The 27372-nt window shown below is 40.2% G+C and overlaps 1 protein-coding gene and 1 long non-coding RNA gene across 4 annotated transcripts; one reads left to right on the top strand and one right to left on the bottom strand.

The window, feature by feature from the left end:
- Positions 1-1993: 1993 nt before the first annotated feature.
- On the bottom strand, positions 1994-11796 carry LOC125387636 (uncharacterized). The gene is made up of 2 exons (XR_007227927.3): positions 11676-11796; positions 1994-2679 (listed from the first exon to the last, which is right to left on the bottom strand). It is a non-coding gene; the product is annotated as an uncharacterized LOC125387636 (long non-coding RNA).
- Positions 11797-11894: 98 nt separating this feature from the next.
- Pacrgl (parkin coregulated like) lies at positions 11895-27304 on the top strand. 3 transcript variants are annotated; one of them, XM_048414976.3, is made up of 9 exons: positions 11895-12021; positions 14564-14631; positions 14762-14916; positions 15967-16034; positions 17918-18008; positions 19749-19883; positions 20562-20669; positions 22297-22377; positions 26588-27304. In XM_048414976.3, the coding sequence occupies exons 2-9, from the start codon at positions 14580-14582 to the stop codon at positions 26642-26644; spliced, it is 747 nt and encodes a 248-aa protein (XP_048270933.1). In that variant the 5' UTR covers positions 11895-12021; positions 14564-14579; the 3' UTR covers positions 26645-27304. The 3 variants fall into 3 exon arrangements, with proteins under 3 accessions (XP_048270933.1, XP_048270935.1, XP_048270934.1); XM_048414977.3 differs by having other exon boundaries at positions 11898-12068; XM_048414978.3 differs by lacking the exon at positions 20562-20669.
- The last annotated feature ends 68 nt before the right edge of the window (positions 27305-27372 follow it).

Genomic DNA, 27372 nt, shown 5'->3' with positions numbered 1-27372 from the left:
ACCGTTCATGTTCAAGTTCAAAAGGCAACACATTACATCTCTTCACATGACCCAGAAGCAGAATGATGTTCCACCAGTCTTGCTACTTACAATATTTGTTGCGGAATATTATTTTTAAGGTGTGTTACATTTCTTCCTACTGTTTTTGTTTACAGTGCAAAAACAAGTTCCATTTGTTTGATTTTAATAAAATTAACCCCTTGTCATGAGGCTGAGTCAGCAACTAGCTGACAGGAAGTGGCAGGGGGAACCATGTGTAGAGTGTTCTTAAGTGGAAACTAATTGGATGGTCTCGTGGGTTTTTGGGAGATGTGAGCAAGGAGAGAAAGTGAGCTACTTGTGATTCAGCCTCGCTTAGTGAGCAGAATTTCACCTCAGTCTTTGGATTCTGAATTCTATAGAGGGGTCGAGATCTAGATAAAGTTACTGGCTTTGAGAGCTCTGATGCGCGAACAAACAGAATTCCTGTCAGCCGCGGCCCTGGCCACTGAACCACTGCTACCTTAGAAGACTTGAAGTTAGCCACAGAGTATGGAAAGATAAATGATTTATCTGACACTGATATAATACAGGTAATAAATATCATCAGTATGGTAATTAACATCGTGTCATAGTAGCCTTGGTGGGTTTTGCGCTAAATATGACAAGGGGGTGATAGGATGCAGGTCTTGGAAAGATACACTAAAGAAAAGAAAGAAAAATGATCACAGACAGAGGAATTTAGAGCACAATTTACCACACCATTGCACTGTGAAACTGAAGAGAAACAGCAAGCTAAGTAAAAACTGCTTGTGGTAATACAAGTACCGGCTTCCTACAGCAAGAAAGGTTGAATGATCAAACACACCTCTGATTGGGCAGCAAGGCTTGACTTTCACAAACTGAGAAGTGGGTGGAGCCAGCCCTTTAGCAGCATGAAGGACCCAGCTGTAGTTTAGCAGTCTAAATGTTGGCTCAGGCACTCAATGCTAAAAGAGCTGGGCAGTGGTGTCAAATGCCTTTAATCCCAGCACTCAGGAGGCCGAGACAGGAGACGGGCGGATCTCTGTGAGTTCAAGGCTAGCCTGATCAACCAAGCGAGCACCAGGACAGGCTCCAAAGCTACAGTGAAACCCTGCCTCAAAAAAACAAAAACAAACCAATTAACAACAACAACAAAAGGCTAAAAGATATGCAGTAAAAAAGGTCCAGGTTGCCGGGCTGTGGTGGTGTACGCTTTAATCCCAGCACTCGGGAGGTTAAGGCAGGCAGATTTCTCTAAACTTGAGGTCATACTGGTCTATAAGAGCTAGTTCCAAAGCTACAGAGAAACCCTGTCTCGAAAAATCAGAAAGAGAGCGAGCGAGCAAACGAGAAAAATCTAGGTAGGTAGAAAAACCTCTAAACAGGTTCCAGTGTGTTTTACAATGTGCATAGGCTTAAGATAGAAAGAAAATAAAGAGATTAAAAGTAGTAAGTAAGTCTTTTAAGAGACAGTAAGAATGAAAGAAAAAAGTCACACGAGGAGTCACACAGAACTGTGTTGATTTTAAATATTTTGATTGTTAATAGACAAGAGGCAGCTGCTGAGAGACATGGGATTGTGAATTGAAATGCAAAATTGAACCAATCTAGATACCCTAACTTTAAAAATGAAGCCAAATGTATTTGTCAAATGGAATAAAAAATGTGTTAGAGAAGAGGTTTTGCTCTTGTTTCCATAGGAAATGAGAGGCTGTGGATTCCTTCAGGTTAATATAGTTTGATCAGGAAAGACCTTCTAAGTCTCAACAGTGACCTATATCAGCAAAGGGTTCTACTAGTCTTCCAAGGATGTGAACATTATCTCAATTTTCTCTCTGATGCCTTCACCCACAGGTCACAGGAAGCAGTCTGGAGAACATGACACCCTCATTCCCAAGAGATAGTGTGGGTGGTCTTTGGTTATTTGGTGGATTATGGATGTTTGTTATAATTTAAGGGAATATAGAAATATAGAATAAAAAGACAACTATTAATCTCAAGTATTTTGTATTTGTATGGACTTTTGTATATTGATACAAATTAAGGTCATTTTTGTTACAACACACTGTATCTATGTTTCTACTTCAAGAGTTTTGTATATTGATACAAATTTAAGGTTATTTTGTTACCACATAGTGTATATATGTTTCTATTCTTGTTTAAGTAATTGTACCTATGCAGTTCATTTTAAAATGTAAGGTAAATTCTAGTTCATGAAAGCTATTATCATAATGTATTTAGCATAATCAAAAAACATGGGTAGTAGTTAGTCATCTACAACAATCAAATTTGCAGATATGTTTGTCAAGTTTTCTAGATCATACAGAGATCTATTTTAGAAAGATAAATGTTCAAACACTTCAAAGACCTATAGAATACTGCATTTAAAATGTTTTTTTAACTTAGAGTTTTTCATGACAACAAGATACATCTGTTCTTGGCATTAACAATTGACTTTAACGAAAATGGTGAGCATTGAAGAAACTCTGTAGAAGTCTGCTTTCATTGTGACAAGGTTAGCCATCTGGACAAGAAACTGCTTCTGCCTTGACTGCTTCACAGTATGTTTTACAAACTGGACATGCAGGATTCACAGGAAAGTGATTGCTAAAATTGTAAAAACAAGGTGCAACAGTCCTTCAGGGTTCCTTATTCAGGATGGGTCCACCAAATATTCTGAAAAACACAGAGGAAAGACTGATTAACTTTGCCAAGATAAGGTAGAACAATCTTTTTGATGTAGGAAGTCCTTCTGCATATGCATTGCTTTTGTTGGTTAAGGAATTTAAAAAAAAAAAACTGCCTTGACCTGTTGATAGGATAGAGTAGAACTAGGTGGGGAAAATTATACTGAATGCTGAAAGAAAGAGGTGGAGTCAGGAGACACCATGTAGCCTCGCCTGAGACAAACACTAAACTTGCTGGTAAACCACAGCCACGTGGTGATACACAGATAAATAGAAATGGGTTAAATTGCGTTGTAAAAGTTAGACAATAAGAATCTAGAGCTAATGGGCCAAGCAGTCGTTTAATTAATACAGTTTCTGTGTGGTTATGTGGTTATTTCAGGAGTCTGCGTAGCCAGGAAATGAACAGCCAGCCTTCCTACAACATCTTTCAACTTTCCTTCTTCACCGAAGCTATTGCTATTATAGGAAACTCGGTTATTTCTCTCTCTCTCTCTCTCTCTCTCTCTCTTTCTCTCTCCTCTCTCTCTCTCTCTCTCTCTCTCTCTCTCTCTCTCTCTGTCTCTCTTTCCTTCCTTTTCCTCCCTTCCTTCCCCTCTCCTTCTGTCCCTTCTTTCCTTGCTTCTTTTTTTATCTTGTCTGGGTTTGTGGACAGCACAGTTCAAAAGTCAGAGGCCAACTTTGTAGGAATTGTTTCTCTCTGTCCATTATGTGGGTCATGGGGACTGAATGCAGGTTATCAGGCTTAGCATCTAGCACTTTTACCTACAGTGCTATCTTTCTCAAGTCCACAAAAATGATCGGGAAAATGCATTAAGTATTAAAGATTTTTAAATTGGACAAATATACTAAAGACGTAATATTTATAGTATATATTTATATAATAAACATAATTATAAGAGGTCTTTTCTTCTATGGTTTGATATGATAAAAATCCCACCAATTTACAATGTAAGATGCATGATCTCTAGTATGCTACTAATGAGAATGGATGGGGATTAGTGGAAGACAATTATTGAATCCCTCATCCCCTTCCTGGCATCCTAGCTGAACATTTGAGTTTGACAGCTTTAGGTACTACGGCTACTCCATTTTCTGGCTCTAACTTTAACATGTCCTCCCTTATTTGATTAGGGTTCCATGTAGAGCTGTTTAGTCTCCTCTCTGGAGAGTATGGGGCTAGTGATCTTGATGGACGTACAAGTCTGTATGCTCTCTTCCTTTTGTGTGTATTGCCACTATGATGTAGCTCCTCAAAATATGACACAGCTAAGCTGCCCTTTAAAGAGTGGCCTTTCAGACTGTGAAAGCAAAAAAAGTATCTTTACTTTATCAGTCATGAAACATTAGGAACTTTTAGAATATGAAATAGCTAGACTAATTTTTGAAACTAATATAATACATGAACCATTGGAAGCAATATAATAGTAAAATAATTTCTACAAATTGGCAAAAGACCTCAGCTTAAAGCTAGAAAGAGGAGGGGGACCTCATGGTATCAGTCATGCCAAACTGAAATTTCACTATTTGAATAAACCTTGTGAAGCTTCTAGAAAGAAACATAGACTTACAGTCACCTTTATTGTATCTTTATCATGCTCGGGTTTTATCTCAAAACTTCAGGATTATGTGCACTCTATTATCCATTATTAAGGATATTTGTTACAGTAATAAGCAAAGGCAACACAATACAGTTCCAGGATATTATTTAGTTTGCTTCATGAACAGCATAAACTGCCTTCTGTTCAAGCAGCTTTGAGATCCAATTGCCTGGTTAAGTGAGCAATGAATTTTATTTTCCTTCTTGTGAAAATTATTAGTTAATTCTAAAAATATTTATTGTATATTCAATACAATATTGAATATTCAAAAACTAAATATTTTGAATATTCAAAAACTAAAGTCTTTGCTTTGAATATGCAGTATGTTTTAAGACGGTTTAACAAAAAATATTCTGTGCCTTCTGTGGGGTTTCTTTGAACAAGAACATATATTTATAGAGCATTGAATTCCCAACTAAGTGTCTCTTGTATTTTATATGGATTCCTATGATCTTAAATAAAATTTATTGTATTTTTATTATATGTTTGCATATTCACATGTATGTGCAAGGTTCATATGTATGTCATGGTGCCAATGCAGAAGTCAGGCAATACCCTTGAGTACTGGTTCTCAACTTTCACTATGTTTGAGACAGTGCGTCCTGTTTACCACTGTGTTTATCAGGCTAGCTTGACTGGGAATTCTCCCTAGGGGAGTCTCCAATATCTGTCTATCATATTGCCATAGAAACACTGGTGATACCAAAGGGTGCTATAATATTTAGTATTTATTTGGTTCTAATGATATGGACACTTGACTCTCATACTTGTGAAGCATGCACTTTACACACTGAGAGCTAAATTATGAGAACTCTGGTTAATAACACTGGACTATATCCTTGAAATTTGCTGAGTTTTAGTTTCTTTTCTTGTTGCTGTAATACTCCCAACAAAAATGATATACAGGAAAGGGATTTGTTTGACTTACAATTCAAAGACCACAGTTTTTTTTATGTCAGGAACTTGAAAACAATTTATTACACAGATGACTTTTCCTTTCTTATAGCTCTTAAATTATTGATGCTCTCTTTACTGTAATGTTCTCGGAGCCCTGTCATCTTTATGATGGGCATTCTACAGTCATTTATTCTGCATACCTTGACAACAACTGACTACAATGAAAACACATTTCTTTGAACCAAGTCGACAGTAACATTATTCTTTATATATATAATTATAGGCTCATCATGTCCATTTAGTAAAACAACAACTAGGCCACTCTAAGCTCTATGACCTGGCCAGCCATAGAACTTCAAGACGGTTTATGGTACCAGAAACTAGTTTTCTCTTGTGGAGTTGATATCATATCTAAATACAAAGTATTTGGTTGATCCCATAACATATTTGCCACTGTTTCACTGAGGAAAACAGAAGATAGAAATTGGTTTAACAGTTTAGGGATTATCCAGAACTTGAAATGTTCTTGGTTGTATTATGACAAGAGGCCCAAAATACAAGAATTTGCTGTGGGATAGTCTTTATGTATGCTGTGAATATGTGTTGCTCTCATTGGTTGATTAAAAATAAGCTGTCATGGCCCATGGCAAGTCAGGGTAGAGTCAGGCAGGAAATCCAAGCAGCGATAGAGGAGAAGGGCAGAATCTGACTGATGCCAATGTAGCATGAATAATAAAAACTCAGAGACAGATATTGGGTTTCAAGCTGAAGATCAGAAAACAGAGCAGCCAACCACTAAAGAGACCTTTATCTCTACCAAATCTTCAGACCAAAAAGGCAAGATTTTGTCTCCATAAGTCATCAGACTCCACACTCCAGTGAGTTTCTGTCTCTTCCCCTTTATATTCTTCTCTCTGCCCAGTCCCATCACTCCTGTCTCTACCTTCCTAGTACTGGGATTAAAAATGATTGACTCTCAAACACTGGGATTAAAGGTGTGAGCCATTACCACCTCTTGTGTAGCTCAGGGTTGCCTTGAAGTCACAGAGATCCGTCTGCTTCTGTCTCCTGATTAAAGGTGTGCTACCACTCCCTGGCCTCTATTGGCTTAGCTTTGTATTATGTTCTTCAGACAAGCTTTATTTATTAAAATACAAATAAAATATAACTACATTCCCCCAGTTTGTCAAAGTAAAAAAGGCAGCTTTAACTAATATAAGAAAAACTATATACTTAAATAAGTACAATAACTATATACAATATATAAAGGCAATAGGTACATTAATAATGTCTAGTCCACTTGAATTTGACAAATTCAGAGAAAACACTCCATTGTCTATGCTATCTTGAATCCAAAATCTTGAACCTAATTTATCTTGTAATATAACTTGCTTTCTGCATCTGGTAAAGTGGTGTGGGACAATGGTCTGTATTCTGTCAATTATATTTTAAATAAATGCGGATTGGCCAGTAGCCAGCCAGGAAATATAGGTGGGACAACCAGAGAGGAAGTAGAAGCAGGTCAATGAGAACAGGAGAATTCTGGGAAGAGGTAAGCTTGGTCTGCGGTTGTGACCCAGCTACAGAAGAAGCAAGATGTGACTGCCTCGCCAAATAAGGTACCAAGCTATGTGGCTAACACAGACAAGAATAATGGGCTAAGGGGCGGAAATGGAAACTTTTATAATTTAATAAAATTACTTTAAAAATAACAAAACCTGAAAAAAAAGAAAGAACTTTTAAAAAGTTCAGTGTCCTTAGCAAGCAGGGAAATGCCAACTACAATTACTTTAAGAATTCATCTTCCCCCAGTCAGAATGGCTGAGATCAAGAAAGTAACTGACCACAAGTGCTGGCGAGGTGGAAAGTGGAACCCTCATTCGCTTCTGGTGGGAGTACAAACTGGTACAGCCACTCTGGAAATCAGCGTGGGGCCATCTCTCACAGCTACAAATAGATCTATCGAATGACTCAGTCATGCCTCTCCTAGGCATACACCGAAGGATTCGAAATCCTACTATAGAGATGCTTGCTCAACCACATTCATTGCTGCTCTACTCACAGTGGCTGGGAAATGCGAGTGATGAACGGATAATCAAACGTCATATGCAGATGCATGGCAGAACTGTACTCAACCACGAAGAAAAGGGAGGTTTGCAGACCGGTTGTGGGAACTGGAAAATACTGTATGGAGTGAAGTAATCCATATTCAGAAAGACAAATGCTTTGAGCATTTTGTCTTATTTAGCGATCCAAGTCTGAACCTTCAGATTTGAGCATATAATGAGAAGAAACCCTAAGAGCCAGGAAAGTAAACAGGAAACACAGGGAGAGAAGGAACCCTAGGGAGAAGGGTAGTGGAGCGTCGATGGTATAAAAGTGGGAAGGAGAAAAATGGAAGCTGCAATGGGGAGGGGAAGCGTGGTGCAGATAGAGAGGGAGGGAGGAAAGAGATAAATAACACTAAGGATATTCAAAACAGCCACAGGGAAGCACATTATTTCATAATACCATTTAAAATATATAATATATTTATGTACATACGTAAATATATGTTTTAAAATGTAAACATGGTTCCATACATGAGATAATAACACTCTTCCCTCCAAGAGCCATAGACAATCTATCTAGAGTTCCAGTGCCAAGCATAGGCAATCGTCCTTTGAATTGGTCAGGGGACCCACGAGACTCCCAAAACAATATAGGCTATGGTCACTGTCTTTGATTGCCTCCCAGAACCTTAAAGTTTCTGTTGCTGAAGATACCACACACTTTGGACACAAGACTTGGGAGGAATTGAGCTGGAGACATGGAATCCTATCCCTAAGGGTCAGCTCTTTTATAGTCTAAGACGGTGCTATGCATCAGAGGGGAGCAAACAGCTGTCATAAGTGGATGTAAAGTCTTAGAACCATAAGGATCACTATGTTCCCAGGTGGAGCAGTAGTGAGACTTTCATCTCAGGGGGAGCTAACATTGGACTTAAGTCCTACCCAATAGGAGGGAATTCAATGCTCAGTACTATAAATCTAACCAACTACCGTGGCTGAATGGTTCTTAAATTCTAGAGGAAAGTCAACTACTGCTGTTTTCCTAACCCAACATAATTTCTAAAAAAAAAAAAAAGAATAATGGGCTAATATAAGTTATAAGAGGTAATAAGATGCCTGAGCTAATGGGCCAATCAGTTTATAACTAATGTAGACCTCTGTGTGATTTCTTTGGGAGTTGACAATTGCTGCCCAGGCAGGACAGAAAACTTCAGACAACAGTAAACAAAGAAAACTTTATCTAGTCCTCAACTTCCTCAGAAAGCCAAGAAAGAAATAGTATTAACTGAGTAAGCAGGAAATGCAAGCAATATACTTCCAAGAAATGTGAGAAGTTACAGAAACAGATGACTTCATGAACAGTCATCCAAAGTTCCTCTGTAACATTGGGTCATCCATCTTTGGCCTACAGGCCTAGCATATTGGATAAATTTGTTTGTGAAGCAGGATATTCTGAAGGGCTATCCTTCCTTATTTTGACAATGTTGGGCAGTCATTTTTTTTGTCCTGCTTGTCCAATTAGGACAGCATACTGTCAGCAGCCAAGTCAAGGGCACTTTCTTTACCTACTTTAGCCACAAAGAAAATAAACCCTCTGTGGAGTTTCTTTGATGCCTATCATCTTCTCTGAAGTAGATTGGTTATGCCAGGAACACATGTGTCTCATTGTCATAAAAAAGAGGCTATGCTGTTAAAACATCTTAAATGCCATATTCTGCAGATCTCTGAAGTGTTTGAAGATGACCTCTCTATCTAAAATATATCTTTGCTTGACCTTGAAAATATACCTAATATGACTACAAGTTCATTGCAATAGGTAATTAACTATTAACTGGCAGTTCCTTATTATCCTAAACAGTTGGTGGTAATAATTTTTGAGGACTAGAAATTTTCATTACATTGTTAAATGAGTTGTATACAAAACCTTGAACAAGAGTAGAAATGTTTGTACAGTATGTTCTAACAAAATAAATCTCAAATTTGTATTAATATACAAAATTTGTATATAATATACAAAAGTCCAATTCAATATAAAACTTTAAAAACTAGTAGTTGCTTTTAAAAGAGTAGATTCAATGATCTACCTTTTAATCTTATCATATCTATATCCTCCCTTTTTTCTTTTCAGAGTAGATTCAATAATCTACACTTTTATTCTATCATATCTATAACCTCCTTTTTTCTTTCCAAAACAAGAACCTTGAATCTAATTTTCTTTATTTAGCTTTTCTCCTGATCATTACCAATAACTTGTAACCAATCCCCTTAAACAATGACAAATATCCACAACCCAATGAAAGACCAAAAGTTGTCCACCTCATCTCTTGGGAATCTGGGTATCATGTTCTTAAATTTATTTCCTGCTATTTGAGGGCAACAGCATCTTTAGGGGATCTTGAAAAGAAAAATTTGGGTTAACTGTCAAGTCCTGGGAGAGGTAGTTGTTCCATTTGTTGTTCAGTCTCTGCATAATGAGAAAGTGCAGGGCTTGACTCAAATCCTGGCTAGCATAGTCTGTTAAACTGGATCACCTTAGCTAGTCACCTCAAAACTGATCTGAGCAGTTTGTAGTTCAAAGCTGGCCTTTAGGCAGTGTTTTTCAGCTTAGTGGTGTTATTATAGTTCTGAAGGAATTGTCATTGTCGGGCCACATCCTCCTTTTGGAGACTTCAAAGGTCACTGTTAGATGTGCCTATGGTTCACTGCAGAAAACTGATACTCAAGCCTGAAATCATATACAGGAAGATAGGTGAAACTTTTTCCTATAAGGAGTTAGTACTCTATATGACCATTAATAGCATGACAAAAATTTAATACATATATATGCACATATATATATATATATCAGTATTACAAAAGTTATACCTTAAGAAAAGCTGTTAAAGAGTTAATATCAATCAAAGGATTATGAGATTAGTGGCACTGAGGAAGTAAGATATAGAAAATGAAGTAACATCACAGCCACGTGACAATACGAAGATGAATACAAATGGGTTAATTTAAATGTAAGAGCTAGCTAATAGTAAGCCTGAGCCATTTGCCAAATATTTATAATTAATGTTATGCCTCAGAGAGGTTATTTGGCAACTAGTTGTGATAGAGAAATGTCCAGTTACAAGAATGAGTTCTGAATTCTGCTCTGGTTTCTTGTTATCTTTCTTTTCTTTTTTTCAACCTTAATAAACTCCGCTGCCTGAAAGTTCTGCATGAAAATTAGACTAAAATTGAGAAGCACCTGTACACCTTATGGATGGGCCACCTGCAGTGGCCAGCTTATCTCCCCATGCCTTCCCATCATACCCACTGTATGTATTCAACGTACTATCATAAGGTCATTTTGAGCAATTTTATTTTTAAAGGCATAGGAGAGCCACATGATGCAGTAATCTAGAATAAGTAGTGTTAGTGTTCAGGCATCTGTACCCGCCTGTTCTTGAGGTCCTGACAGGATAAGCCCTCAGCCCTAGTCACTAGGAACACCTGTGCACTGTTCAGTAAGTTCCCTTTTAAAAGGTGGGCCTTTCCCACCTCCTGTCTCTTCCTTTCTCTCTCTTTCTGCCTGTCTCTCTGTCTTTGTCTCTTCCCTTCTACTGCTCCTTTTCCCAAAGGCTGGTCTCCCCTCTCCCCTTCCCCCTTTCCCATTCACTTTGTCCCAATAAAAAACCTGTCCACCTGAGCTCTGTCGCATGGCGTCTTTCTCTCATGCGCTCCCCCCCCCCTTTTTTTTTAAATTACAAGTAGCCTTTGAGGTTTTATTTTTAGACCTGGAATGGTCAAATAGAAAATGTCTCAGACTGTTCTGCTTTTGAAATGGTACCATAAACTGGGTAGTTTACAAATGGAAGATTTATTTCTCATCATTTTCCTCGCATTATCAGGCTAAGACGTCTAAAATTAAGGCAACAGTCAATAGATTCTGTGTTGGGTGAGGCCTTCGTTTTCCGTTCCTAGACAGTGCCATTTCACAACATCCTTACATGGGGGAAAAAGTGAGCAGTTGTTCCCAGAAATCCTATTGGTGGTAGTCGGCCACTGTGTATTAAACAATTCCCCAGGATCTCAACTCCTTATTATCACCTGGAGGGTAAACACTTTGCCGAGGGTGACAGATATTTATATATCTAGACCCATAGGTATTCGGTATTTTTTTTTATTAGGAATGGGTCCCATTCCTCTATTTGAATGCTCAGTAATCAGGGAGTGAAACTTTATGATAGGATTAGAAGGATTAAGAGGTGTGGTCTTGTTGGAGAAAGTGTGTCACTGGGGTTGGGCTTGGAGGTTTTCAAAAGCCCACAACTGGCCCTGTGTGACCCCCTCCCCAACACCCCGTGGGTAGTAAGAATGTAGCTCTATAGCTAAGGCAGGAGTGTGGGAAGACAGTAAATGTTCCTGAGACACTACGAGAAAAGCACATAGATGGAGAGAGACTGTACCGGAGAACTAGAGAGAATCTTCTCTGGAAACTAAAACTTAAACTTCCTTTAAGGTCTCCCAGGGGCTCCTTTGTCACCGAAATTGTTACCAGATCTCTTCCAGGACATTAACCCTCAGAAAGGCAACTCGTTGCCCGGCAACCTCCCTAACGCTTCCGCGGTCTCCCTATGATTGGCTATGAGCGGGCATCGCGCGTGACGTCACTGTGCAGCGCCGGAAGTGCCTGACCCTCGAAGTGGGATTCCTGGGCCAGGCTGCCGGCTGCGGAGCCGCTGGCTTTGGGGCGGAGACCGGGACTGAAGCCCCACCTGGGGCGGAGGGAGCGCGGGAGCGACGGGACAGGCGGTAGGCGCGGGCCACAGGGCGAGTTCTCGGCAGGGCGACCTTCCCAGGTTGGCGTCCCGTCCCGTTGCTAGGGCCGACAGAGGAGCTCTGGGAACTTGGCTTAGAATATTCTAGGCTTAGAGTATTCTAACTAGAGTCTATTTGCTCTGTCTCCTTAAAATTTTTTTTTTTTTCCTGTAGCGGTGTCTACACACTTCCTCATTTTCCGCTTCAACAACACTCTAGAGCTAAATTAAGTGCTTGCAAGTGGGTGGCTGTTCGTGCAGACGGAAAGCAGCCTTTTCTTCGTGATGACGAAGGGAATGGGGTCGTCCGTTTGGAGTTTGAAGGACCTTTGCAGATGGAACGCAGCTTCTTTGGCAGAGGGCCTTTTGAACCTTTTTTTGGGAATTTTCTAATTTTCTAATTAGAGAGTAGAAGAAAGGTGGCGAGCGATTAGTGTAGTGGTCTTAAACTGGGGGAGATGGGTACTGAAATTTGGTATTTGTAAATCAAAGAATGTGTGGTTTCCTAGCATATACAGGTACTACCAGTCCCTTTTAGACAGCTAGCTGCCCAATGAAACCTAGGGGATTTGTATCGTGTTTGTTGTTTTTCCTTTTGGCATTGTGACATAATGTAAGCATTTCACAGTTAGTGCGTTTCTGTATTCTGATGTCCAATGTCCACTTAGAAGTCTAAGACAGAAACGCGGGGTGACTTGGAGAGTATTTGTACAAAGCGTTTTCACCTCTTCATGTCGTCCTGCCACTACCCCTTTACACTATTCGCCTAAAGGCATTTAAAGAAAAAGTAGTCTAAAGAGGAGGGCAGCATTTCCTTTCACAGACAGCGTGAGTGCTTGTCAGTGGTATTCTTCGAGGTGGATATTGTTTTTGTTTTTTTTTTAAAGGCATATTTACTTTGCCTTTTAAAATAAAGAGCAATACCTTTAGCAATTACAAATATTTATTTTTTAAATATATGTATTTTATGTACATGAGTTCTGTCATATACATCATTAACTCTTTTGTCATATACGTATACTTCTGCATGCCAGAGGAAGAGAACGAATTCCATTATAGGTGGTTGTTAGCCACTATGTGGTTGCTGAATTGAACACGGGGCCCCTGGAGGAGCAGCTTATGCTCTTAACCACTGAGCCACCTCTGCCTAGCCTTTTCATCCAGTAAGGCTTCCTCCAGCAGCTAATGGGAGCATATCCAGAGACCCACAACCAAACATTAGGGGCTGCCCTGGGAGCCCAACAAAGTGGGGGAAGGATTGTAGGAGCCAGAGAGACACAGGAGAACGTGGTCCCCAGAATCAGCTCAGCAGAGCTCATAAGGGCTCATAGAGACTGAAGCAGCAATCACATTAGGGTGTATGCATGTTTGCTGTTTAGCTTTAGGTTTTTGTGGGACTCCAAAAAGTGGGAGAGGTGGTGTCTCTGACTCTTTTGCCTGCTCTTGGGACCCTTTTCCTCCAACTGGGTTGCCTCATCCAGCCTTTATATGAGAGTTTGTTTCTAGTCTTATTGCATCATTATTTTATTTTGTTTTATTTTATTTTTATTTATTCTTTTGCCATGTTTGGTTGATATTCCTGGAAGGCCTGCTCTTCTCTGATGGGAAACAGAGGAGCAGTGGGTCTGGAGGAGAGTAGAGGTGGGGGGTGGTTTGGAACCAGGACTAGAGAGAGGAGACTATGGTTGGATGTATTATGAGAGAAGAAAGAATAAATAAAAACAAAATATCTTAAAAATAATTACTTTTGCCTGTATGTCATTATGTGCCTTTAAGCATTCCCAGCATTTCAGTCATGTAGGCAGGGAGATCTCTTAGTTCAAGGCCAACCTAGTCTACACAGCAAGTTCCAGGCCACCCAGAACTATTTAACAAGACCCCGTCTAAAAGTCAAATACACCAAAGTACTATTTTGTAAAGATCCTAGGGACTTGCAGACCCCGAGCCTAGTAGAATCTATGAACTGCAGGTTCAGTGAGAGCCTGCTTTACAAAATGGCGAAGAGCTATAGCAGAAGATACCCATGTCAACCTCTGTCCTCCATGACACACCTACTCTCACATATTAACTTGCATATGTAACACACGTGTGACACAAACTACACTGAATAGCTAAACACCTTGGAAGCTATATTTTATAGATTTTTGAAAGCTTTTCAAATGAAGGGATTTGTTGCCTTTTAAACTCATTTAAATTAGAAAGTAGGGCAGAGGAGATGACTCAGCTGGTAAAGAATCTGGTCACCAGGAATCCTCTGAGAACTTGAGAATTTCGGTGGTTGTGGTGTTCTGTCTGTCATCTCAGCACGTGTGGGACACAGACAGGGAATCTCTGGCACAGGCTCACTAGCCACACCAGCCCATAAGGGAACCTCTGGGCTCAGTGAAAGAAAGACTGCCTCAATATATAAGATGGAGCACTATTGAAAAAAGGTGTTAACCTTGGGCCTCCACACTCACATCTGTTTGTAACTGTTCATTTTGGCCTTGTGTGTATGGCAGATCAACAGATTCTGAAATTGTTTCATTTCATTGCAGGGGTGAAAGGGAAGCCATGCAGAAATCTGAGTACCCTGGGGGTGTGCAGTTGAGAAACAGAACAACAGGTATAGAGCTTTGCTTTTTCAAAGGGAGAGGCCGGGCTTGTTAATGATGAGACATTCTCTGTTCTGTGTGGATACCAGATAGTTTCTCTTGCGTATTTGTCTTTTGTACTGATCTAATTTTCCCCCCTAGGTAATTATGATCAAAGGACATCCTCAGGTGCACAAATAAAACACAGGACGACAGTTCAGCAGAGCAAATCCTCCTCATTAGCTAGTTCTCCTGAGGCTGCAAGAAGGGTTCATCCTCGGCCAAGCGACAAACTCAACCCTAAAACTATTAACCCGGTGAGTACAGATTCCTCAGGCAGTACGTTTTCACTAGGAATAGGCACTTATCTGATTATAGTTTAACCATTCAAGAAACAGGCCTTTGGCTGATTAGAGTTTCACTCTTCTGAATGCTTTCCTGGAGTTCCTTTCTGCTAGTTTTGAACTAGCTATGTTAATTTTGTTATGCTCCGAACTGTATGTCAGCTTTTTAACTTTCTGTCCTGCTTCCTAATGTCAGCGAACTAGCTTGCATTCGGTTGCTATGGGGTTGATTATTCTTGTGCTTCTGTATCCACCTAGAACTCTTAACTATTCCTTTATGCTCTACAGATTCGGTCCACCAGAGATCAGGATATAATCCTCTGTTTAACAGAGGCATACAATCAGTTTGGAGAAGTTACCCTGATTCTCTGATCTCTACATATCTATACTTGGCTGAATGGCATGCTGGACATACAGAGCTGGCTAAAAGTAAATGTGTCCTCTCTGTCCTTTGCACCACTGCTATAAAATCCAGGAGATGCATTCAGACATCTGTTTGTAGGACTTGTTCCTGATCTTTGACTCTACCAATCTTTTGTGGCATAAAGTGTAAAGCCAATTTGAAGAAGTTACATACAATCCCTGATCTGTACACATACGTGCATGGCTGGTAGACATGTGGAACATACAGTAATGGGTAGCCAATCCCTACTCCCTTTATCCTTAATTCCTGAATTCTTTGTTCAGCCCTCACCTTGAAGACTCAGACTGGCAGAGGAAGTGGAAAGATGTTTTGCTCTGTGTGTGGTTCCAGCCACCTGCAAAGCTTTGAGCCAAATTAGAGATTGACAAAAAAAAAAAAAAAAAAAAAAAAAACCCAAAAAACTGCATCTTGGTTTTGTGTGTGGTCTTTTGTTTTTTCAAACATGTGGCTGAGCAGGGATGCGCACAAAATAACACACTGGGGGTTTAGAAGTCAGGTTTTATTTTATTTTATTTTTTTTGCCTCTGATCTCTACAGGATTAAAATTGAAGATATGAATAAATGGAGTTAGTGGTGATATTTCTATTTTTTAATTTCAGTTTGGTGAACAGTCACGAGCTCCCTCTGCATTTGCAGCTATCTACTCGAAAGGAGGTATTCCTTGCAGGTAAAATCAATATGAGGTATAGCTGACTTTGTGGTTCAAAATAATTGCTTGAGATCAATATATTATTTAGTTTAACTTTGTTGAAAATGTATTTACTAGTGAGATTTAAATCAAGGTGACATTACCTTGACTGTTGAATTGGTATCGATCCTTGGACATTGTTGATAAACCAAAAAAAATCCAACTCAACTCCAATATGTAATTACTAAGATCTGTAGTAGAACACCGAATATTTTCAGAAATTAAATTGACCTGAGTGTACACTTTTGGTACAACTAATTTAAACATTCATAGGCTTCTGCAAATTCTAAATCAATAGGCCCTACCTTGTTGGTAATGTAAACATTGATAGTGCAGTGGAATATTATTTCTTAGTAAGTATATATGACTACTTTTGCTTCTTTTTAGATAAATTCTTGATTCCCTTTTTCATAGAATGTTTTGTTTTATCCTGTTCTTCATGGTAGAATTTTTTTTATGTCATAGAAAATATAAGTACAACATAAATGTTTATGTTTGATTCTGGATTTTCAAAACTGCATTTTTTAAAAAATGGTATCTTTAAATTTGGAGTGAAAAATAAGCTGAAGAAGCCCCCCCCCCCCACTAAGAGAGGGTTTCTCTGTGTAACTGCCCTAGTTGTCTTGGAATTTGGAATTCACTCTGTAGACCAGGCTGGCCTTTAACTCAGAGCTTCACCTGCCTCTGCCTCCCAAGTGCTGAGATTAAAGATGTGTGCCACTACCACCTGGCTAAAGAAGCATTCTTGAGTTTATTATTACATTTTATGCACAGATTCTATTTTGAAGGGTTGGGGATGTAGCTCAGTTGACAGAGTGCCTCCCCTCATTCTTAAAGCCCTGAGTTCCATCTGCCAAGACTCCATAAACTTGGCATGGTCCTCTGTACCCGTAATCCTGTCACTGGCATGGGGTAGCGGGAGGAAGTTCATTCATGACTGCATAGTGGACTCAAGGCCAGCTTGCTTTACACGAGAAGCTATCTTACACACATTGAGACTGAAGCTTTGCTTTATTGTAAACTCTGGAGCTTCTTGAGTACTTTTCCCTAGAGTGGTTGAGATTTGCTGAAAATGTAAAAACTGATTTCTTGCTGAGGCTATTGTCAGTGTAACAGTGAAGAAGCCAAGCCAGAGAGCTGAGTGAAACCAAGATGTCTGGGAGTGACCAGTGGTCAGTTCACAGCCTGACGGTAGTGTTTAGGAGTGACTGGTATAGTCAGATCCGAGCATGACGGTAGTGTTTGGGAATGACCAGTAGTTGGTTCACAGCATGACGATAGTGCTGTATTGTAAACTCATCAATTACAGTTCAGGAGTTGCTCTGGGGAACAGTGAGAGGCCTTAATTCAGGACCGCTTGTAACCTCAAAAGGGGCCATTTCATCTTCCTGTTTGTAGTTTTTCTCTTTAAGAAGGAGTAAAACAGATTTGCCTCCATATTATTAGTGAGTGTTATCAGTGTTAGGTTAAGAAAATGTTCTCTGTGAGCCTCACCTTTTCTCATTACTACCTGTTTTCAGTTTCGGTAACTTACCTATTTTGTTGTAATTGTGTCTGAGAGAGATCAGTGTAACATGTATATCACGATTCTGAGAGAGTGACATGCTTAAATATAAATAAAAATATGCATAAAAAGGTTTACAATACACACTTACTAAACAGCTTCATAGATAATGTGGGAAAATGAAGGATTGCTTATTTGCTTTACTTTGTCCATGTCCTTACGAGTATGGTATACACTCCTGTATATCACAACATAATTCTACTGCGACTCTGTTCTGGCAAGAATACTGTGTTATAAGCTCCCTACCTATAAGTGCTTGCGGGGGTTCCTGTTACAGTTTCTGACTTTTGTATTTTAGATTGGTACATGGCTCAGTAAAACACAGATTACAATGGGAATGCCCGCCTGAAATTCTTCCATTTGACCCGCTTCTAATTACTTTAGCTGAGGTAAAATATTCTAGCTCTTCTGAGTGCTAATAGAAAAAAATCTTTTTGGAATTTCATTGTTACTTCATAGCTTTTAAGAACATCTCACTGTAAACTTTTAAAAGAAATATCAAGCAAGAGACACTAAAGTATCAGACTCTAGGCAAGTGGTTGTGATAGTTATGTATATATGTGCATATATACAGGACATTTTATATACACACATAAACATATTTATGTAAAATGAATGGCTTGACCAGTCTTATAAAAATGAAGTTCTAACAGGGATTTATAGATAAATGAAATGGATGGTATATTGAACTTAGTTCTTTTTTAGACAGAAGTCTTTTATATAAAATAACAGACTATGGTTTAGACTAATCAAAGCTCATGATGCATTACATAGTACAAATGATTAAAGTCCACAAAGTGCTTTAATTTGTAAAGTCACTCAAGGGCTTCTGCCTTTGCATCCTTCTAAAATATTTGTTGGTTGTGTGACTATGTGGGTAGCTGTGGTTTGCCATGGAGTGGGTATAGGAGTCAGAGGACTTCATGGAGTTGCTTTCTTCCTTACACCGGATGGGGTCAGGGAGTGAACTCGGGTATCAGGCTTAGTTGGAATTGCCTTTACCTGCCAAGCTATCTCAGTGGCCGAGATCAGTCCTGTATATACCTGTGGTCCAACAACAGTTCATGTATGTCTGTACTGGGTAGCAGTTTCCTTTTTTCTTCTACTCAGTAGAGTGGAAGGAATACAGACCACTGCTGAGATCCATTTCAGCTTTGGCTTTCGATTCGCCAGCTTGAAAATGAGTAAGATTCAGGTACTGTCAGCACAGGTCCTGAAATTCTTGGAGAATTATTTACCATATTGGTCATTTTGTTTTAGAAAATATAGTAGGACAGTGGGAAGGGGACATTTGACCACTGCTTGGAAGCAGATACTCAGGTCAAATTGACAAAATATTGGAAATTGGCATTGGTGACATGACTTTGCAGCTGGTTACTTAGACCTGTGCCACAGATAGATCCGAGGGCATTGCTCTTCCTTTCCTCTTTGCTTTGTTTGATCTTTTTTGAAGGTCAGATGGTCATTTTTTTGTCCTGTAGTAGTGGCTGGTAAGTCATGAGTGCAGCCATCCCTTTCTACGGCAGTTGGGAGGAAAGGCACCCACGATAAACTCTGCTGTATACAGCTTGTATTCTCAGACTGTGCCCCACCGTGAACGGTAGATAGTTCTGACAGTGTCCCAGCCAATGCAGGATCTCACTTCTAAATATCTTAGTGTCTTTAAATGAGAAAGAGAGTCCTTGTATTAACTCAGCTGCTCACATTGGGGCTCCAGAACAGAACAGGCACTGTGCACCTTACTGTGCTTCAGTGTTTCCTAGGAAACAGTGGTCTCCATGTTTGATTGCTGCCTTATCTTCTCCCATCAGCTTTTCCTTATGTTCCACCTCTCCTCCACTTACCTGTCCTTAGTGTTCCATTTTTATCTCTTTCGTTTTTTTCTTCCCTTTTTGTTACTCTGTTGATTTACATTTTCTTGCTCTTTTTTTCTTATTCCATGTGAGGATAGAGACTTCTGTGTCTTGTATCTTACATGATTTCTTGCTATAAGTCAAACAATAATAGCTGAAATTGCTTACTGTGTTAGAAAGACATTAAGCAAACATGTCAGGAGCATTGAGTTTTGTGGCTGTTAACATAATCAAAAGGTAGGAATCATGTTTCTGTGTTTGTATTGTCTTTGGCAGGGTCTGAGGGAAACGAAACATCCTTATACCTTTGTGTCCAAGGAGGGCTTTAGGGAATTACTTCTGGTCAAGGGTGCTCCTGAAAAAGCAGTACCATTGCTACCTAGACTGATCCCTGTGCTGAAGGCAGCTCTGGTAAGTCATGTATTTCACTGGACTTCATTATGCTCAGTCACATGATAAGGATGGAAACTCTGATCCAAGAGAACACAGGCTGCTCCTCCCCTCCCCCATATTGCATGCAAATCAGTGCTTTACCTGTGGGTTTCTCAGGTATGTGCAATGTCAGCCCACTGTCATTCAGGGTCATGTACTTATGCACCTAACCCCTTTAGGGGGTGTCTCAGGGTCCTGGAAATGAAGGAAAGCTTTGGGCGATGAGAGGGAAAAGCGCAGATGACTCTGTGCTCTGTGTGCTAGATGAATCTTAGTGATTGCTCCTAGCTGACGGAAGCTGATCTGCCGCAGATACAGTGCATTAAAGCTTTCTCCCAAACTCTGTTTGTTGAGCCATTTCTAGGATTAAATGCTTCATCCCATGCCCCCTTCCATTTCCCCCCACCCCACCAACTTTTTCCTAACCTGACTTCCCTTTCATTTATCCTCATTCTGTCCCTCTACCTTTATTCCCCATTGAAGCCAAGGAGCATCTCATTCAGATGTAAATGCATTAGTTCTGATGGAAAGTCTGTTCTGAAAGTAGAAAGTGGGACGATACACACAGGGCCATGGGAAAGGTCCAAATGAAGGATCCCAGAGAGTCTTTCCGAGGTTTGTGTTGGCTTCAGTTCTTCCTGTTAACTGACCCCACAGGTCCACCCTGATGACGAAGTGTTTGAGAGAGGACTGAGCGCACTCGTACAGCTAAGTGCAGTTGTTGGCCCATCTCTGAATGGCCATCTGAAACTCCTGCTTACAAGTGTGAGTACTGCAGAGACCAGACCAGTTGTGTGCACGTCCCCACAACCGCAGTCAGCCGCTCACCTAGCTCAAATCCCTAGAAGGACCTTCTCTTGTCTTTGTGATAGCATCCTGGCCCGAAACAGCAGAATCATGGGAAACGTCTGTTTGCTGCCAAAGTCTCCTAGGTGTCAGGCCTTCACGGCGGGAAAGATGTGGTAGTGTGAAACAGGCGACTTAGGGCAGGAAACATTATGGGCACATAGGAGGGGCTCAGGGTTCCAATAACCTTTCTCTCCGACTGAGCCCCAACTCCCACTTCCCACTTCTCAGTAACACCATCATATGAAGGGTCCAACAAGAATAAGTTCTCTCCTTAGCTAGAGCCTCATGAATCTCTCTGGAGAAACCCTTCCCTGAAGACAAACCAAAGGCTTGTTTTATTTACCTGGGCATTTCTCACTCTAGTCACTATGACAGTCAGTGTTAATTTTTACCATAATCCACAAGTGCGGATTAGACTAAGTAGCTCACAGAATAGTTTAGTAGATAGATAGTAAGTACCTCTTCAATATTTTCTAATGGATTACATACATAACTGGCTTTAGGTTTAAATAAAAAGTGCTTGGTGTCATTCTATTAAACCCTTGTTGAATGTTTCTGCAATGTTTACCTGAGAGCTTGGCTTGTTTTAGCTGAATTGTCTAGGTGTTGCTCTCAGAAGTGCATGTATGTTATGGGAACACTGGTATTTCCCGACACCCTCCATAGCACTCTCTGCTAGTGCCTGCGATTCTGCCCTCCTGCACATATGCTGTCCTTTGGAAACGGAATTCTGTGTTTCCAGCTAGGGCCTGTAGATCAGTAAGCGTTCTTGTGGTTTCTAGTCTGATTCCTCCATTAGTCACTGTTACTTTTCAACGATTCCTCTTATTGTTGGGTAACATTTGCTCTATAGGGGTAACTTTCTGTCACAGTTCTCTGCATGGGTTTACATGTGACAAAATGGGAAAGTGTGCCATGCTTTTGAAAACTTAACTTTTGTGTGAGTACACGTGTGGCTATGTGTGGGTTCAAAAGCGTATGCATCTCTACGTATGCACATGTGCGTACATGTGAACTGTACAGAACCATCTCTACGTATGCATGTGGGAATACATGTGAAATGTACAGACCCATCTCTATATATGCACTTGTGCGTACATGTGAAATGTACAGACCCATCTCAGGTGTCATCTTCAGAAATACTGTCCACCTGTTTTACGATAGAGCTCACCAAGTAGGCTACATTGTGCAGGCAATGAATCCGAAGGAACCTTTTGCTTTCTGCATCCCCATTGCGGGAATTACAAACATAAGCCACCATACCCAACTATTTATGTGGATCTTGGGAACTGAAGTCAGTCATTTCCCCAGCCCCAGAAATTGTGTCATTATAGCAGATATCATAGGATAGGTAGTGCTTGAATTATCATAAATTCAACCTTTAACCAGCTGCCATATAAGTAAATTGCTATAAGTAAATTTTAGTGAAATGTTTATTAAAATACATTTGTATTCTTAATTTAAGACGTCGTAAAAATTATTTGTGCTTATGGCAAACCTTTTTTTTTATTTTGGAATTCCCCCTTTTCCCAACCTTCAAAAGCTTTCCAAGAGGCTAACGGACAAAAAATTCAAAGAACCCATCACCAGTGCCTTGCAGAAGCTGGAGCAGCACGGCGGGAGTGTAAGTAGAATGCCACACCTGTACCCATGCGTTGTTTCTGTGCACTGCACCCGTACCCACACGTTGTTTCTGTGCACTGCACCCGTACCCACACGTTGTTTCTGTGCACTGCACCCGTACCCACACGTTGTTTCTGTGCACTGCACCTGTACCCACACGTTGTTTCTGTGCACTGCACCCGTACCCACACGTTGTTTCTGTGCACTGCACCCGTACCCACACGTTGTTTCTGTGCACTGCACCCGTACCCACACGTTGTTTCTGTGCACTGCACCCGTACCCACACGTTGTTTCTGTGCACTGCACCTGTACCCACACTTTGTTTCTGTGCATTGTACTTGCAAGACTGTTCGGAGGATCAGTGTGTGGTTAGTTTATGTTAACTCATTACAGCTGCAAGGATAAATGTGAAAATGTCTGGTTTTTCATCTTTCAGACTAAAATTTTCTGTTTTGTTGGGGTGGTATAATTTTTAAGATGGTTTTTTGCAGAAGCAGCCTGGGTAAATAAAGGCCTGTGTACATCTGTGGTGGTCTTGGCAGTGTACTCTTACTAGGTTTTCTCTCTAATCTACTTTAATGTTTTGTTTTAACGTATGAAAAGGTCAAAGGATGACTAACTTAGCCCAACTCTTAAAAAATGCTTTTTAAAAATTACATATTTGTTTATTTCTGTACTTGGCTGTACTATGGAGAAATCTCGGTCCTTATGTGTGCTAACCAGGTGCTTCCCGAGTTCCCCGCACTCTTGGCTCTCCATTCCCTCTCAGTCTGCCTTGTTCTCTTCCTCTGAGTTTTAGACTCTCCTGGTACATGGAAATGCCATTTCCACAGTAGTGCAGCACATACACATTCTTCAGGAATAGCTCTGCCAGGCAGTTGTGGCGCACGCCTTTAATCCCAGCACTTGGGAGGCAGAGGCAGGTGGAGCTCACTGAGTTCAAGGCCGGCCTGGTCTACAAAATGAGTTCCAGGACAACCAGGATAGTTATACAGAGAAATCCTGTTTTTGTTTTTTTTTAAAAAAGAGTTGATCTGATTTTTTCCCCCAACTTTTCAAGAGGAAGAATATGGACATTTCATTATTATATGATATCAGCAAAATGAATTGCATTTTTATAATTTGAAAGAAATATTCAGCTAGTTAGCTTAATAATGTAGAACTTTCATTTTCTATATTTTTTAAATAATTAATTAGAAGAAAATGTATATGATTCTGTATAGTGTTTTCCTGGCCATGCCTTAATCAGCTAATTCGGCTAATTTTAATAATCTTTGAATTGAATATGTTTTTGTGATGAACACTTTAAATTTATGCAAAGGAACTAAGCCCCAAAAGAGTTTTTAGAAAATGAATTTTTTTTGGTTAAGTTTGACTCCTAAGCAGGAAATTGGTGTTCAGGCACCGAGTATATGTGCAGAACCACCCCCTAGCCAGACCAGTGTCTTCATTCCTGATGAAGTACTTACTTATCAATTCCCTTGATCACTCAACATCTCAATCCCAGACGTGTTGCCCTTTTCTCCCTGTGAAATCCAAGTGAATGGATGGTGAACTTTAGTCTGTAACTCTCCCTAGTGCTTGTCTGCCTCCAGGAGACCTTTTGAGGGAATGGATCAGGCAAAAGGGAAATGACCATCATGGGACTTTTGTGGATGTTTGTGTTGGATTGGGAAAGTAGTTGTATTAAGATGTAGATATATTTGAGAAGCCCAACATTGTTACTTGGAGCTCACGTGCAGAGGTGTGGCCTATCTTCTAGAGAGAGAGGGTGCCTTTGTTGTTACTCGATCTTATTAGCTTTAGATATTGCTAATACTAAGTTTACAGAGAAGGAGGGTTTGTGGTTACAAAGTATCTTAAATATTCCACAGTCCTCTCTACTGTTCCTTGTGTGTCCTACACTATATTTTAATAATAATTGCTGTCATTGCTAAAGAAAGTTTTCTAGGGGCTAGAGAAATGATTCAGCAGGTAGCAGCACTTACTGCCTTTGCAGAGAACCTGGGCTCAGTTCTCTGCACCTTCATGGTGATTCACAACCACCTGTCCCTCCACTTCCAAGGAGACAAGACATTCTCTGATGGCCCCCTTAGGCACCACGCGTGCACTTGGTACAGAGATATACATGAAAACAAAACAATCATACACATAGGATTTATACATCTAAAAGTCTTTGTTTTTGAGAAAGCTTTGTGTAGAATTAATACCCGTACCTTTTTTCTGCCTTGGTTAGTGTTGTGCTTATTGGAGCTATTTTACTGTCCTTCATGAATATAAGGAATGCCCCTCTTTCTCTTCTAAGAACTTAAAAGTTTCTTACCGCTAGTAGTACTCCATTGTGTAAATGTACCATATTTTCTTTATCCAGTCTTTAGTTGAGGGGCATCTAGGTTCTTTCCAGGTTTCAACTATTACAAGTAATGCTGCTGTGAACATAGTTGAGCAAGCGTTCTTGTGGTATTGAGCATCCTTTGGGTATGTATGCTCAAGAGTTACATTGCTGGGTCTTGAGGTAGATTGATTCCCAATTTTCTGAGAAACTGCTGATTTCCAGTCAGTGTTTGGAAATACTGATTTCCAAAGTTTACACTCCCTAGTATCAGGGATGTATTATGGGGTTAGGGAGAAACCTGGTATCAGGGAATCTTCCAGGAATCCACAAGGATGACCCCAGCTAAGTCTCCTAGCAGTAGTGGAGAGGGTGACTGAACTGGGCTTTAATCAGGTTGGTGACCCTCCTATTGTCATCATAGACCCCTCATCCGGTAACTGACAGAAGCAGATGCAGAGATCAACAGCCAAGCACTGGGCGGAGCTCTGGGAGTTTGGGGGAAGAGAGGGAAGAGGGATTATATGAGCAAAGGGGTCAAGATCATGATAGGGAAACCCACAGAGACAGCTGACCTGAACTTGTGGGAGCTCATGAACTCTAGACCAACATCTAGGGAGCCTGCAGGGGACCGACATCAGCCCTGCAGTCATGTGGGTGACAGTTGTGTATTTTGGCCTGTTTGTTGAGCCCCTAGCAATGGAACCAGGAACTTTCCCTCATATATGAGCAGGCTTTTTGAAATGTATTTCCTATGGTGGGATGCCTTGCTCAGCCTTGATGCGGTGGGAATGAATTTGGTCCTGCATCGGCTTGATATGACATGCTTTGTTGACTCCCAAGGGAGTCCTTTCCTTTTCAGTGGAGGTGGAAGAGGAGTGGTGGGGGTGGGTAGAGGGGAGGTGGGAGGAGGGAAGGGGAAGGAGGGGAAACTGTGGTTGGTATGTAAAATAAATAAAATTTTAATAAAAATAAATATATATGTATATAAAGTTTCTTCATTTGTAATGAGCCTTTTAAAAAATTTTTGGGCGCTGGAGAGATGACCCGTTGGTTAAGAATATTCCCTGCTCTTCCAGAGAACCCAGGGTCCATTCCCAGCACACAAATGGTGTCTCAGTACTGTAGAAGATCCAAGGCCCACTTCTGGACTCTTCATACACTCCACACATGTGGTGCATGGACATATATTCAGGCAAAACACCCATATACTTTAAATAGAAATACATAAAATCTAAATACATTAAAAAGCCAAGAATTCCTAGAATAGGAGTTTGCTCTTTCCTTTGACTGTTATGGATTATAATCATGTGAAGACTTACCTGCTGGGGACATGGAAACCTTTGTTACACCAGAGACACTTTCTTATAAGGAATCTTTGCCAGTCTTAAGGTGAAGCACACTTAGGAACGTCGGGTCCGGTTTTGTCCTCAGCAGCATGCTCACCTGTCTTGGGGAAGGCAAATGCCCCACCCTTTGTTTCTCTCTGGAGTTGTGAGAACTGTGGTAAGTTCTCTGCTAAGTCCTCATGAGCGCTAGACTCACTTGGTCTCCAGCAGAGCCTCATGGGTAGACTTTGCTGGTTTCCCCCTGTGAGTTAGGACATTGGGAGCACAGCAGTAATTAACGCGGGTGTGTGAGTGGAGTGCAGGGGAGATACATTTAAACACTACCCTGACTCTCCACTGTGTCTTAGGTGCTTAAAGGTTGTTATCTGTTTTATTTCCCCCAGGAAAATGCTCTGTTCATTCTGTAATTTTGGTTGTGCCCTTTGTATTACTTTTGTTTAAATCTTGGATTCTTCTTAACCAACACTTGTAATTGTAGTGCCTACCAGGGTAACTGTGTTCTAATGATCTTGCTTTCTTCTGTTGTCAGGGAAGTCTTATCATCATCAAATCCAAAATCCCCACGTACTGCTCTATCGGCTGTTGATTAAAGCCATGCTGCTTCCTCAGGCACTGACAGAGGCTGCAGTGACCCTCTCCTGAGTTCGGTTTACTCTGATTCCCAGCACCATTTGTTGGCTAACTAGGCTCGGAGGATCGTGTCTAATCCAGAGGACTCATTGTGCAAGCTGTTTGTCAACACAAAGCACAGGTGCTAATGGAAGGCAATTAAAATACTTGTGAAAAAGTTGAATTCTGTGAGAGTTCCTCATCTTGGTCATCTGTGTGAATTTATGGATTATATCTATGTGCATATTTTCCAATATATTTTTACTTACAGCCCTTCTAAAGATCACTCTATAGCTGGGCACTTATTTTATATGTTGGTTTTGGCCATTTCCTAGTTTTTATATTTATCAAGAATGAAAAAATTTAAGATAGCAAGTAACATTTGTGACTTCCCTATTAGCTAGGATGTGCAAATGTGTATTTTATAATGTGAAATGTTTTGGAGCATCTTTTCCTTCCTGAATATTCTAGTTTAAAAACCTTGTTTTAAATGTAAAAATTCTATTACAAGTTTATTGTTTACTACACTTGTTAAAACTACCTAAACTTTAAGTGAATATTACTTTTACATTTTGTAGCCTGAAAATACAGATGATGTACATATGCAGATATACAGAAATTAAAATCTTAAAACTTACTTGTACTCATTGATACCATAGTACTTATTTGTGTTTCAGTTACTTTGTTTTTGAAAACATAATTTAT

The sequence above is a fragment of the Myodes glareolus genome, chromosome 8 (genome assembly GCF_982192425.1).
Source record: "Myodes glareolus chromosome 8, mMyoGla1.1, whole genome shotgun sequence".
NCBI lineage: Eukaryota > Metazoa > Chordata > Mammalia > Rodentia > Cricetidae > Myodes > Myodes glareolus.
The sequence above is the reverse complement of the archived record's forward strand: the minus strand, read 5'-3'. Positions and strand labels throughout refer to the sequence as shown.